At 48.9% G+C, this 13,291-nt stretch overlaps 1 protein-coding gene and 1 long non-coding RNA gene across 7 annotated transcripts in view; one reads left to right on the plus strand and one right to left on the minus strand.

Annotated features, from left to right (window-relative positions):
• The window catches only part of LOC132352595 (uncharacterized), an 80,455-nt gene that overhangs the window by 45,296 nt on the left and 21,868 nt on the right, over positions 1 to 13,291 (plus strand). For all 3 annotated transcript variants that reach the window (XR_009498801.1, XR_009498803.1, XR_009498802.1), the window contains one exon: positions 9,819 to 9,917. This is a non-coding gene — a long non-coding RNA (uncharacterized LOC132352595). The remainder of the gene's footprint in view (positions 1 to 9,818; positions 9,918 to 13,291) is intronic.
• LNX2 (ligand of numb-protein X 2) overlaps positions 9,973 to 13,291 on the minus strand; it is an 87,329-nt gene continuing 84,010 nt past the window's right edge. For all 4 annotated transcript variants that reach the window (XM_059903159.1, XM_059903158.1, XM_059903160.1 and 1 more), the window contains one exon: positions 9,973 to 12,510. In XM_059903159.1, the coding sequence (XP_059759142.1) occupies positions 12,375 to 12,510 (136 nt within the window). In that variant the 3' untranslated portion in view covers positions 9,973 to 12,374. The remainder of the gene's footprint in view (positions 12,511 to 13,291) is intronic.

The following is a 13,291-nucleotide window of genomic DNA, read 5'->3' on the forward strand; positions in this document are numbered from 1 at the left end:
TTCCGGTGTCTCTTAAGGGGTCGAGCCACTTGGCTGGCCAGGCCACAGAGCTACAAGGTCAAGTTACTTGACTTGATTCTACATCTGTCAAATGGGAAAGATAATACTTGCAGCGTTCCCTTTGCTCTGGGTCAGTAGACTGAATTCCACTTTTATGTCTGTTCCTTTCCAGTTTAGGGCCTGTAGAGAATTCAACCCCACTGAACTTGAGTTTCCTCACTGTCAAATGACAACGTGCAAGGTGATTTACCTGCGTCGTCCATCAGAGTAACACGCAGACTGAGGCATGGTTAATCACTTGTTAAATAGATGAGTTTTTATTTTGGAGAAACACCGACTGCACAGAGCATATATGAGAAAGGTTTGCATTGCATGAATTATTTTCCCATTTGAAACCCAGAATTTCGCTCAAATGGCTTCCCAGCCCACATTGTACTGAAGTACCCTGTTTGTTCCATTAACTATTCACAGAGTCAACTGGGGAACCGCTGTTATTAATTTCAATGGAAAGCTAAAATGCAGTTCATTTTCTGTAATTGCAGGCCCACGGTCTAAAGAGGCAGCAAAAGCTTTTAATCTGAGGCATTTTTAGAGGAGTATGATCAGAGTTACATTGAACATCTTTTGAAGGTACATAATTATGAAAACCTCAACGACACTGACATTCAAAGAGCCCAAACCATAGATGCGGGGAACTCGCATGCGGGGAACAAGGCAAATTGCCGTCTTAGTTACTCGTGATGGAGAAACGCCCACGGGGAAGGTCGGCAGTGTTTGCCCACCTTGCTTTTCTATTTTACTCCAAAGACGGGAGCTCTTCATACCGCATGGGGGGGGGGGGGGCGGAATATGGCGCTCTCGTCCGAAATGTAAGATTTCTGTAGCCCCAGAGAGCCTGCCCCCGGGGCTGCAGCCTCCCTCGCACCCCTTGCGCGGGGCGGGGCGGGGCTCGGGCCCGGGGCGCGCGAGGGCGGGAGGGCGCTCCGCGCGGCCACCAGAGGGCGCCAGAGCGTCTCTGCGGGAGCGGCCGCCCGGCGGCCCAGCTGCCGGCCCCTCCACGGCTTCCTGCGTCCAGGCTACTCCTGGGTCGCACGTGTCTGGGCAGGGCTGTCATCCGTTGGTCGCGACTCCATGAGGACAGAGCTCCCCCTCCCCTTCCCCGAAGGAGGAAGGACACTAAGAAGGCAGGGAAGTGCCCGCAGCAGCCACCTCGCCACCACGACTCCCATGGGGGCCTGGGGGTGGGGAGAAGCCGCGTGCGGGAGAGACGTCGGCTTTTGTTCAAAACTGAAGTGCGATTTACAAACACACCCTCCAGGCGAGCTGCGCAGCAAGGGGGCAGCAGAGATAACGAGGCGGGGGGGGGGGCCCGCGCAGCAGGGGTGCCAGCCCCGCGCCCACTCAGCCCTCCCTCCGGATGGGGGTGACGCACGTGCCGCGGGCGCCCAGGCCCGCGAATCGTCCGCTCCGCCCCGCGCGGTCGAGAGGGCTCTCTGAGCCCTCCAGGCGGAGCTGGGGTGGGCCGGGCGTCAAGCCCCACAGGCGGCTCGGGGCCCCCAGGGGATGGGTCCCCGGTAACCTAAGTCAGGCTGGGGAAGCTGGACTTTATTCCGTGGCCTGAGGACCCAGCAGCGGTGTTCGAGCTGGGGGGTGATTGACCAGGTCCAGCCTGGCCTTGGCTGTCACCATGGCTGGATGGGTAGGAGGGGGCAGTTTACCACCGTGCAGCCCGGGAGGTGGGAGGAGACACTCACCCCCCACGGGTGCTCAGCGGAAAATGTTTTGCAGTTTGCATGTTGCGTTTCTGCAGTTCTCCAGATCTCTTACTGAATTTCAGTGTCAAGTTCTTAACGCGTGCATCTCGGAGTTCTGAAGTACACTTGAGGCTTTTTGCCAAGACATGTAACAGCACCAGGAGAAGGAGTGAAGAAGAGGCCTCCAAGGGCGTTCTCCTGTTTAGAAATTAAAATGGAAAAGTTTGAAAGCAAAGAGCTCAGATACAGGGGATGGGCTGAACTCAGCTGGTTTGACATTATGAACCAAGAACGCCAATCTTTTTCAAAGTCAAGGGTAAGCGTAAATCAGAACATAGATTTAGCATAGTTTGCAACCTTGCAGCGTTCCTACTCGGCAGAGCTTTTAACTCCTGGCCTCTCCGAGGTCCGGCAGAATGCGATAATGTTTTAACATTTCTTCTGACTTGGCTCCTTCCCCTGTGAAGGTCCCACAGTGCAAGGCTGTCCTCCTCATCCTCATGTTTGTTAAACGAATGGTGACCACCCCGAAGCACTCCTCATGGGGAAGGCGGATGTGAAGAGGTGGAGAGCAATTCTTCCTCCTGTTTTCAAGATGCTAATACAATGCACCGAGGTAGAGTCTGTAGCAGGTGGTGGGCAGGGACAGTGGGGCTTCTGGATTCTGGTGCGTATTTTTCCATTTGCCACTTTTGTGCAAGTAAGCCACTTAACCTCAGTTTTCTTCACTTATCAAATGGGAATAATCTATACTGAACAGACCTCCTAAGGTTATTATGAGAATCAAAAGGAAAATTTGTAGTGAACGCACAAAGTGTGAGAGTAAAGCTGTTGATTGCATGGGATGTTGTGGACAGATGTGCGGGGTTATGATGTTAGTCATCGGTCGGTTGCCCTTGAACATGTGGGAAGACAAAAACTAGCGAATTTGCCTAGAAACGATGCCCAAATAGGTAAGCAAAAATAAATTAATCACACTCTTGTGTTCCTTGTACGGGTTCATTGTACTGATTTCAAACCACAGGGGTCTGACCAACAACAGCTTTTTTTTCTCACCTCCAGACTTTTCTGTTGGTTGGTTTCTGCTATTGTGCTATTTCTATTATGGAAAATTTCAAACATCCCCTTACTCCCTTCTATTCCCTTGTTCCCATTTGTCCCTCTTTGTTTGCTGGAGGATCCCAGACGTTGTCCTTTCATCCACGAATGCTTGCATGTCTGCCAAACGTCTTGCAAGAGCAGCTTTCTCGGCGGCCTCCATACACTCCCTCACCCTCGGCACCGCTCTTCCCAGCCCCACCCCACCATGGAGCCTGTTTTCTTAATATTTTTCTTTTATTTATTTATTTATTTATTTATGGCTGTGTTGGGTCTTCGTTTCTGTGCAAGGGCTTTCTCTAGTTGTGGCAAGCGGGGGCCACTCTTCATCGCGGTGCGCGGGCCTCTCACCATCGCGGCCTCTCTCGTTGCGGAGCACAGGCTCCAGACGCGCAGGCTCAGTAGTTGTGGCTCACGGGCCCAGCTGCTCCGCGGCATGTGGGATCTTCCCAGACCAGGGCTCGAACCCGTGTCCCCTGCATTGGCAGGCAGATTCCTAACCACTGCGCCCCCAGGGAAGCCCGCCTGTTTTCTTAAGAATCACCGAGGACGTCATCCGGAGACCATTTCACAGTCTCATCCTCAGCTTCCGACACTGTTGGATGGAGACCGCTGAGCCAGGCACCGTCAGGTGTGGCGGCTGACCCCCAGACCTGAAGGCGCTCACAGCCGCCGGGGGCTCAGCCCGAGGAGGAGCCTGCGGTCAGAGGGCGCCTGAGGGACGCGCAAGCCCAGCCGAGGGGCAGACGGGGCTGCCGTGGGGGAGTCGGAACCAGGACGAGCAGTGCTGGGAGGCTGGCTGCAGCCGGCCCTGGGGCTGGGCTGGAAGCCTCAGCAGCGCTTGAGAGGCTGGTCTGGGCGCTCCTGGAGGGATCGGCGTGAGCAGAGAGCCTGGCCGCGGGAAAGCTCAGCGCCACATCTGGGGAAGGGGACGCAGGTCTGAGACGAAGGTGTGTGAGAGAACCTGTCGATTAGTGCATCGCGTTTAGGAAACATGCACAATGCTGAGCGTCAACAAAAGCTTGAGTTCAGAGGAACCTCTAAAGCAGACAACTCGCTTGAAGCGCGATTTCTTGATAATTCCCAGGGGTGAGCTGGGGGAGCCGGCGTCTCTTGGTGTCCGCACGCACCTGCAGCCGTCACCTCTTTGCACAATGTGTCGGCCACCTCATATGCACCATCTCTAGAGCTGGCAGCCATCTAGCGAGGTAAGTAGTATTCTCCTTTTACAGGTGAGAGGCTGAGGTCAGAGGTTAAATGGACTGTCCCTGGTCTTCTAGGCTTCTAGGGTCTTCTAGGCCCCTGGTCTTCTAGGCTGGTCAGTGGCCGCAGCAGATCCAGGCCTCTCTGGTTCCATCCCCTGTGTGGAGCAGCTGGCCTCCCTCTAGATTAGTGTCGTGTGGGTACCAGCCTCTCTCAGTGCTCCTGTTACAGAGCCCGAGAAAAGGAGTAGGGGTCCAGCGAGCGTGCCACGAGCCTGGAGCCCACCGTATTGGCACCGTCGTCCTAGAGTGAGATCCCCAGTGAATGGGATGGAAGCTTCTGGTAGTTGGTAAACAGTCGACACACACACACAATCTGACCTGCAACAGCGACCCCGTGTCCTGCCTCTTGTGCCTCCTTAGAGAGGCCTTCCCTGACTGTCTCTCCCACCCTGTTCACTGCATCACATGTTCGCCATGTACCTGGCTTTGTTTTCTTCATAGCATTTATTGCCATCTAAAATTATGTTATTTCTTCATTTGTTTATTATTCCCCTCTGTAGAATGTAAGCTCAGGAAGTAGCTTTGTCTTGGTAACTGATGGATTCTGAGTAAATACCTGGCACACAGTAGATGCTCAGTATTTGCTGGGTGAAGACGAATCAGTAAGTGTTTTGCCTGTTGTACCTGCCTAAGTCATTTAGATATTAAAAGTAACAAATGAAGAGACTCCCCCTCGCCCTGCCCAAATTTCCACACTGTAGCTGTGAAGAGGGACAGGGACAAACTCTACTGAAAAAGCAATCACTTACACTTAGAAATGAAGTAGTGAGGTCCCTGTCAGGGGAGCATTCAAGCAGGAATTAGATGACCATTTTATAGAAGTGGTTCCCATACCAGGAACATGGATAAGGACCTTCCAATTCTAAGGTTCCATGATTTGGGGTCAGTGAGGGGGAAAGACTTTAGTATATAGGGTGTGGGGACCTGGTTGACACAAGGACATCATAGTCTTTGGAACGGCTCTGGATGAGAGTGAAACCGCGGGTAACCGTTAGTCAAACCCATTTCACCTGTAACTTGCCTTCACCAATCAAGGTCGTTTGAATTGTTACAAAGGACCTGCGTGTCCTCCAGGCGGCACGGAGCCTAAACAAGATGTTTTCCAGGATCTTGGAGTCAGCTGTGTCTAATTCACGCGGAGCCTGTTAAGACTGGATAGGACCACCGACCCTCCAAGGGGGCGTGCGTGAGGGTTACAGGCTCCGAGGCTTTGGAAGTGAGAGGTCCCAAAGCCCCGCCCCGAGCTCGTGCCCCGGGCCTCCGGCTTGGAGCGCCGAGGCCTGCCGTCTAGTTACGCCTGCGCAGAAGCGCGACGACGCACCTTCTCCCGATCCCCTTTCCCCGCCCCCCACGAGGCGCGCGCCCAGGGCGCCTGCGTCTTCGTCCCTCATCCTTTAAGTACCCCCGCCCCTCGCCTTCCCGCCAGTGCGTCTGTGGCTTGTTCTGCAGCTTCTGCGCTTGGCTGGCTTGCGAGTAAACCCTCCGTTTGCTGCAGACGTTGGCGTCCCCCGTGTTGGGGCTCCTGACGCGGCGGGCAAATGGACGTGGTTCCTTCCGTAACAAGGTGAGACAAGAACTCTTTTTCCTCAGGCATTTACTGGTTGTCCGCAGGACAAGCTTTGCTGCCCTGAGCACCCACCACTGTCGGCAGGCGGGGGCCCCAGGAGCAGGAGGCCAGCCCAGGCCCGGGGAGCGCGTGCATCTGCACAGACCACCCTGGGAGAGGCAGGGGTGTGCGACTCAACGCGTCCCATGACCTCAGACACTCTGGGATTGATTGGTTCTGAGTCGTGGGCGACAGAGGGCTTTTTCATAGAATCGGCAAAGTAAAGGAAAACTGTGTTTTTAACAGCTGCCTTCACCCCCAGAACGTCCACGTTGGATAATTGTCACTTCTCTTCCATCAGAGTCTAAGCAGTAGATCTTTCCAGATCTCTCTAGAACTAGTGGTAGGTCTGCGAGTGGTCCAAGAAGGGTGGTAGTTGGATTTACCCTTAAACAGAAACTTCTCGAGGAAGCAGGTGAGAACTGGTAGAAGTTCGTAAAGAGCCCATCCTCAAAGCATGACTTGCAGGTGAGCAAGTGAACAGAGCCGGGAGGAGTCTCTGGGTTCGCAGGTGGCGCGGGGGCTGCAGCCGCCCTCCCGAGTGGGACGCCTGCTCTGGGTCGTGGGCAGGTGGCCGCAGGCTGGTGGCCGCAGGGTCCCCACGGGCTGGTCGCCTGCTCCTTTGCTGGTGAAGATTCCGCGTCTCTTACTTAGCACTTTACAGACAGTGGGCGCAGGGCGTCGGTATATCACTTCTAGAGAGCTTCCGTGTTGCCACAGAAACCAGTTGGCTTAGATTTACACTAAAATGGCAAAAGAGCTTTCTAATAAGGACCCAGAGGAGTTGAAACCTCCCCTTCAGCAGGCAGAGAGACTGAAGAGAAAAGGCTCTCTTTCTGAATTCCCAGCCCCTAACTGGGCAGCAGGTCACCAGGCCGCTGGCATCTATACTGGTTCATTTATCACCAAGTGTGGACAAACTCAGGGGAGTCTGGGTTATGACAGGCAAAGTCAGGTGTTATAAAGCAGTGATCCAGAGCCCATCTGTGTCTTGTGCACACAGGAGGTGCTGGATAAGTTTTTGTTTAAACGACCACATGGTAAAGAAGCACGTCGATCACTTGAGCGTGCTTGGGTATTTAAAGGCAACTTAAACAGTATACATCAGCATGCAGCCTAAGCACCCCACCCTCCGTTTAGTTAATACCTTGACTTCACTTGGCACTTTAAGAATATCTTACTTCAGCTCTTAGCTTTAATACTGCAAGTCAGTTAAATCTGAACGAATGGGGAGGGACTTCCCTGGCGGTCCAGTCGTTAGGACTCCGCACTTCCATCCCTGGCTGGGGAACCAAGATCCCACATGCCCTGTGGTGCAGCCAAAAAAGAAAAAAAAAAAAACTATCAACGAGTGGGGTTTTTACTCTACGGTCTGACGAGACCTTCAGGCATGATGAACGGGTGAGGTAAACTTAGAAGCTATCCAGGTTGGTTAACTTCACATTTAACTTTAACCATCCATTTATCTGACTAAATAAAGCCTCAAGTATTTGAGCAATAAAGCAGCAGCCCACTTTAATACGCAAAAGAACGGAAATGAGGAAGTTGTAGCAATAGAATTGAGACGCCGTGGTCTTGTAGGGAGAAAAGTGCAACAGCTGTGAGGGAGGGAGGGCCGCGCTGTCTGAAAACCAGCTCACGTGGCGCAGTGTCCTGAGAAAACGAACCCCCCAGCTCCGCCTCCCAGCTCTTCCTATGGGAGCTTTCTCTGGGTTTAACACAGCTGTGTTTGCTCTGGATAAGTTGCTGACAGTGATCTCTGCAACTGCCTTTTTTCCCCTCTGGAAAATGAAAAACTGCTTTCGTGAGTCCAGACAGCTTGGAAACTGACAGCAGGATGGTGGGGACGGCGCTGCACCCCACGCTTTTATGAAACTTCCCCCGACATCTGGGCTGCAGCACCAGCTCCCAGGTCGTTTAGGTCAATAAGTTGCCTTTAATCCCACTCTGGCCTGTTTCCCACACGTTTTTTTAAAGGTATAATTGACTTACAACATTAGCTTCAGGTGTGTGAGATTTGATATTTGCATACATTGCAGAATGACCACAATAAGTCTTGCTAACATCGTCACCATACAGTTAGAACGTTTTTTTTTCTTGTGATAACTTTTAAGATCTACTCCTTAGCAACTTTCAAATATGCAATGCAGTATCAACTATAGTCCCCACGCTGTACTTTACATCCTCATGACTTATTTTATACCTGGAAGTTTGTACCTTTTGATACCCTTCACCTATGCCACCCCCTGCCCCCTGCACCTCTGGGAAACCAGCAGTCTGTTTTAAGATTCCACGTATGAGATGGTTTGGTATTTGTCCTTCTCTGTGACTTATCTAATTTAGCATGTTGCCCTCCAGGTCCATCCATGTTGTCCCATATGGCAGGATTTATTTCTTATGGCTAAATAGTATTCCATTGTTTACATACACCATGTTTTTATCCATTGATGGACATGTAGGTTATTTCCAGATCTTTGCTATTGTGAACAATGCTGCAATGAACATGGGGTGTCAGTAACTCTTCTCCACATGTTCCTTGTGGGATATTATTGTAGTAAGAACGACTACAAACTGTGCTGGTGTCAGTTTTTCTGTATTCACATAGTTCAGAAACTAAATCTAAACAAATCTTGACTGTTTAGAACAATCATAATAATGACTAATTGGAGAAGACGACAAGGAGGAACCACAATACTGGTGGTCACGTTAGACTGCAGGGGTGGCCAGAGTCGACAGTGCAGAGGGGACAGAGCTTTTGGGTGGAGAGGGAGGGTCAGACGGAAGAGCACTTCACTGTGGAGAAGCCGGACCCACTTGGGCCAGGTGGTCAGGGGCAGCATCAGTAGTCATAAATCCTGTTGACAGTACGTACCCTCGATACGACAAGAGGAAAATGGCGCCCTTCCTCCCCCAAACCCATGATCCCAGGCTAATCGTGAGGAACAGTAGACAAACGCCGATAGAGCGCATCCTGCAGTGTCCCCGTCCGTCCTCTTCAACACTGTCAAGATCCTCATAAACAAGGAAAGTCTGAGAAAGTGGCCTCACAGCCAAGGAAGACCTAAGGAGATGTGACAACTGGTGGTCACGTGTCGTGGATGTGACCCTGGAACAGAAAAGCACAGGAGGCCTAGCTCCTCTCTCTGGAATACCTTGGGTTCTTCAGAAGGTGCAGAATCTGATATTTAATGTCTAGTTTTAAAAACTGTTTGAAACAGTGGTATTCAAGCATCTACCTGACAAGTTTTCCTAGCACACATCGAGACCATAAAAATGCAATATAATAAAATCTTTTAGGAGGAAAAAGGTGTTTGCCCTGAGAGGTCGATAATGATTTCTCAAGGAGGTGATGTCACTTGAGCCAAGCCAGCCACGGAGACCCAGGAGGGCAGGGCGCGGGTGGTGGTTTAGAAGAGAGGCGGGGGGGGTGGGACCAGGTCGTGAGGGGCCTTCCACGCGGTGCTGAGCTGCTGTGCAGACGACGCGGAACCGCTGAAGACCTGCACACAGGGCAGGGATACGGTCAGTGATAATCCGCTTGGGGTTTAGGAAAGTTACTCTGCTGTCATGAGAGTCTGGATTGAAAGAGTGGAAGTAGGCAGAGGCTTGGGAAAACATTTCAGTTTTGCAGGACTGAGATGTAGGGGCCCTAAAGCAATAGGATGCTTAGTCTACAGACTGTGGGAGCTACAGACCCAGGGCATCAGTGGTATTCAGAATGGCAAGGTGGCAATCAAAGACGGTACTTAAAACTATGACAGTAAGTAGGTGACCAGAGCCAAAATAAAGTCCAGTATAAAGGCATGCTGAGATTCATCATAAGGAGGATCATTCTCTTGAAAGTGGGGCGTGGAGGCAAGAGGGGGCGGCGTGCAAGCTATGCCTCCACATACGGGACCCTGCGAACGTGCAGAGAAGGGAGAGCACCCCAGGGACACGGGAGGGGACGCCACTAGTGTGTGTGGAGGTGAATGGGGCTCTGGAGCTGTGGAAATCCTGATTGGGGTTGGACCAGAGGCCTTGGTTTGAGCTTAACTTACTAGGAAATTGGGAGCTAACTTTCAACTAAAACTTTTTTTTTTTTTTTTAATGCAGGGAGTGAGCAAAGCTCTCCAAGAACAGAACTCCCAGTGTCAGGACCGCCTGGTAGGTGCGGGTGAGGAAACCGGGGCTGCCGTCCAACAGAAACGCCAGGTGAGCCACGGCGGTGAGGTAGCTTCCTAGTAACCACAGTCAGGTAAACAACTGGTCAAATTAATAACTTTATACAACCCAATACAGCCAAGGTATTAGCATGTCAACACGTGGCACTAGTCACATTTCTGGTGCTCAGTGGCCACCGTCTAGAGGTCCTGTACAGGCTGACATCCCGAGTGTCAGTAGGGATCGCCTGTGTTCTGCCTACAGCAGTGAGAATTAGGAGATGGATTCGTGATCCCAAGTCTTCAGGCTTGGGATATCGTCGTGATGACGTGACGCCACGAACAAAAACAAGGACCACCCATGAGTCAGCATCTGCTGTGCAAGAAAGAGACAGTGTCGCTCTTACGGAAAGGATGATTTTTATTTCCATCCTAAATGATTATCACACCATTATTTAAACACATCTGAAAAATCCTGAAGTAATGTAAACTGAAGGCACAGAACAAATCAAAATATCTAAGCTTAAAATGAGAGAATTTAAATATTTCGACAGTATCAATAAATTATGAACAAGTTTCCATCACCAAATATCATTCTGACCAAAAGCTATAGTCTTTTATAATAAAACCAAATTAGCTTAAACTGATTTCAAGATTTCCACGATAAAAATAATATTGGAAAAAAGCCATCTTTCAAAATATTCATTTTATCACCAGGTTTGCTGTAAGCATTTTATTTATAACAAAGTGGCAGTTAAGATATTTGTTGACGGGTGATCACTCCCCAGGAATGATGCGTTCTTACAAAATGTTTTAAAAAATAGCAAAGTAGGCTACAAAATTCTATTTGGGGAGCAGGAAAGAAAACTTGTTCCATGTCAATTAGAATAACAAAGCATTTCAGTATCAAATTGCTTCAAAAGCCAGTCATCACATAACAGTAATATACTGCACAGGGCATCCCACTGTATCTTGGTTAACTGCTGATCATACAGTGTCGCTAAGGGCTTGAACAAGTCAGTAACGATTATTGTTGCCATTTCTTATTTAGTCAAGAGATATGTTTAAAAAACATCGTTAAAAAACTCACTGGAATAATCTGTGACACGCTACAGAAACAATAAACCCCAGCAAGGCAACTGCTAAGTTTTGAAATGAAGTGGTCATGCTTCATAATATACTGTAGTATTCTGAAATACATTCTCTGATCAACACCGTTTATTAGAGGTCACTTGTAAATTAGCTCAGATTCTGAACTAGATTTCTAAATGAAACTTTTTTCAAGTATGCATAATATTCATAAGGTAAAGACTTTCCTCGTATTCACTTCTTTATGTGGGCTTCCAATGGACAACCATGATGGTTAAAGGACAAACAAAATGGGCTGGTCAGTTTTCAAAAACTTTTCAAAAAACATGAGCTAGTCTAGTGACCAAGGACTGATTGAAAAGTTTTTTTAAAATCTGGCATAGCAGGTTTCAGATGTTAGTATCTTTCAGAATTTTTCCTGAAATAACTAAGTAAAGAAATAATGGGGAAAAATAAGGGTTTCTAAAACACTCAAGAGAATAAAATAAAAAAGGTGTGTCTTTACTTAGCTGTGATATATATGAATGTGCATTTAACAGCAATATGGTTTCATTTTTATCATCTAATTTAATACATGAATCACAGAAACATTTCCAGCCAAGTTTGCTGACAGGAGTATAATACAAACTCTAGAAAACGATTTTTAGCAAAAACTGCTTCAAAATTTTCCTACATAACAAAACATTCTTTTGGAAATGAATCTTTAATGCTTTTGGACCGTCCAAGGAAATGCAGCTTTTACCATCTCCAGCTCTAAACTATAATTATCTCCCAAATTCCTTTGTCACTGGATAGTGTTATCTTTTATTCTCTACTATTCTAATAATGGTACATTATTTTTAAAAAATCTCTTTATGGGGTCTCAGACCTTAATGTCTTCATCTATGAGTACTGAGATTAAAGTAGAAATAAAATAAGCCAGAAAAATCACCTTATAAGCAGTATGAAGTTTTGAAATGTGGCACCGGTGTAAACTGGGAAAGGCTTATCCAAACTCAGAACGCATCCATTCCCAGCACTGCCGCCCCAGGGGCAGCACACGCTGCCCGTCTTGGGCACGTGGAACTCATTTTATGACTCAGTTATTGAAAACAGAGCCACCAGAAGTCGTCTGACCCAGCCGGCTGGCTCACAGTTTGGGCAGACTTCATTCATTATTATAGCTCACATTTTGACAGCTGAGAATCTGAATTCTGAAAATGTGGTCTCACAAGGGTTAGTGGAAGATGGGCACTGGGCACTGAGCTGGCAAACGGAAGGAAACCATTTAAATAACAAAGGACGAGCCTAGTGGTTTTGACCCTGCGTATACCCAGCTGTGTCAGCAGCCCCTAACAAACAGAAACTCGACAAAACCAAAGGGTTTTCTTTCCAAGCCCTAAAAAAAGGAAGATGTTTGACTTAAAACCAACTTCAGAATCTACACCAGGCTGCCAGGCCAGCAGACCACTGTCAGCGTGACTTTGCTCCTCTGCCCCTTCAGCATGGGGACCAACGCCGAGTGGCTCATGCCCACGGTCGACAGGCCGTTTACGGCCACGATCATGTCTCCACACCTGCACAACGACAGACAGAGATAGTCACTGTTTCCATGATTCTGAAACTGTTATCCCGGGACTTGCTTCGCAGGAAAACCGCACTTAACCACTGTCAATGACTAAGCTACGCTGTTTACTTCGAGAGAGATCTGGGGTGATTTTTAAGCCTATGTTGGCTTTCCCTTGCCAATCAAGGACACCCCTTGCCAGCCTCTCCTCTAACTGGTAGATGATTTTAAGGGCAAGCAGAATAATTTTCATATAAGCTTAAGCAACATATAGTTAAGAGAATAAATCTGCTGCCTCTTAAAAATACCAGATGATACATTTGGATGGTGTTGCTGATTTTCACTGTTCATTCTTACAGCTCATACATTCGAGGGCTCAATTAATTGAGACTAAGACCCACACCTCCTCTTTCAGCTACGGATGCTCACCGTCCTCCAAGCCGAATTACCACCAACGGATGATGACTCTGAAGACCTTTCTGTCCTTTATGAATTTCAGTCTTTAGTTTGAATACAAATATGCTACTTTATTGTGAGCTACTTCAGTTTCTTTTTGGAAGTAAGTGGAAGTTAGTTTCTAATCTGCATGAGACCCAGACTGGTTGAGTAACTTGGCCAGGAGAACGGTGAAGTCATCCCCCCACTCCTCTTTCCTCCTAAAATAATGATTTTTCCATCTGTGTCAGGATGAGACTGGTCCGGAGCAAGCTAACCCCGATGGACTTGTCCCAGTGTTCTCGAGCCGTCACTTTGCGTCTGCAAACAGCGTAGATTCCCCATTTGTGCAGCCC

Source organism: Balaenoptera ricei, chromosome 18 (assembly GCF_028023285.1).
Source record: "Balaenoptera ricei isolate mBalRic1 chromosome 18, mBalRic1.hap2, whole genome shotgun sequence".
Taxonomy (NCBI): Eukaryota; Metazoa; Chordata; class Mammalia; order Artiodactyla; family Balaenopteridae; genus Balaenoptera; species Balaenoptera ricei.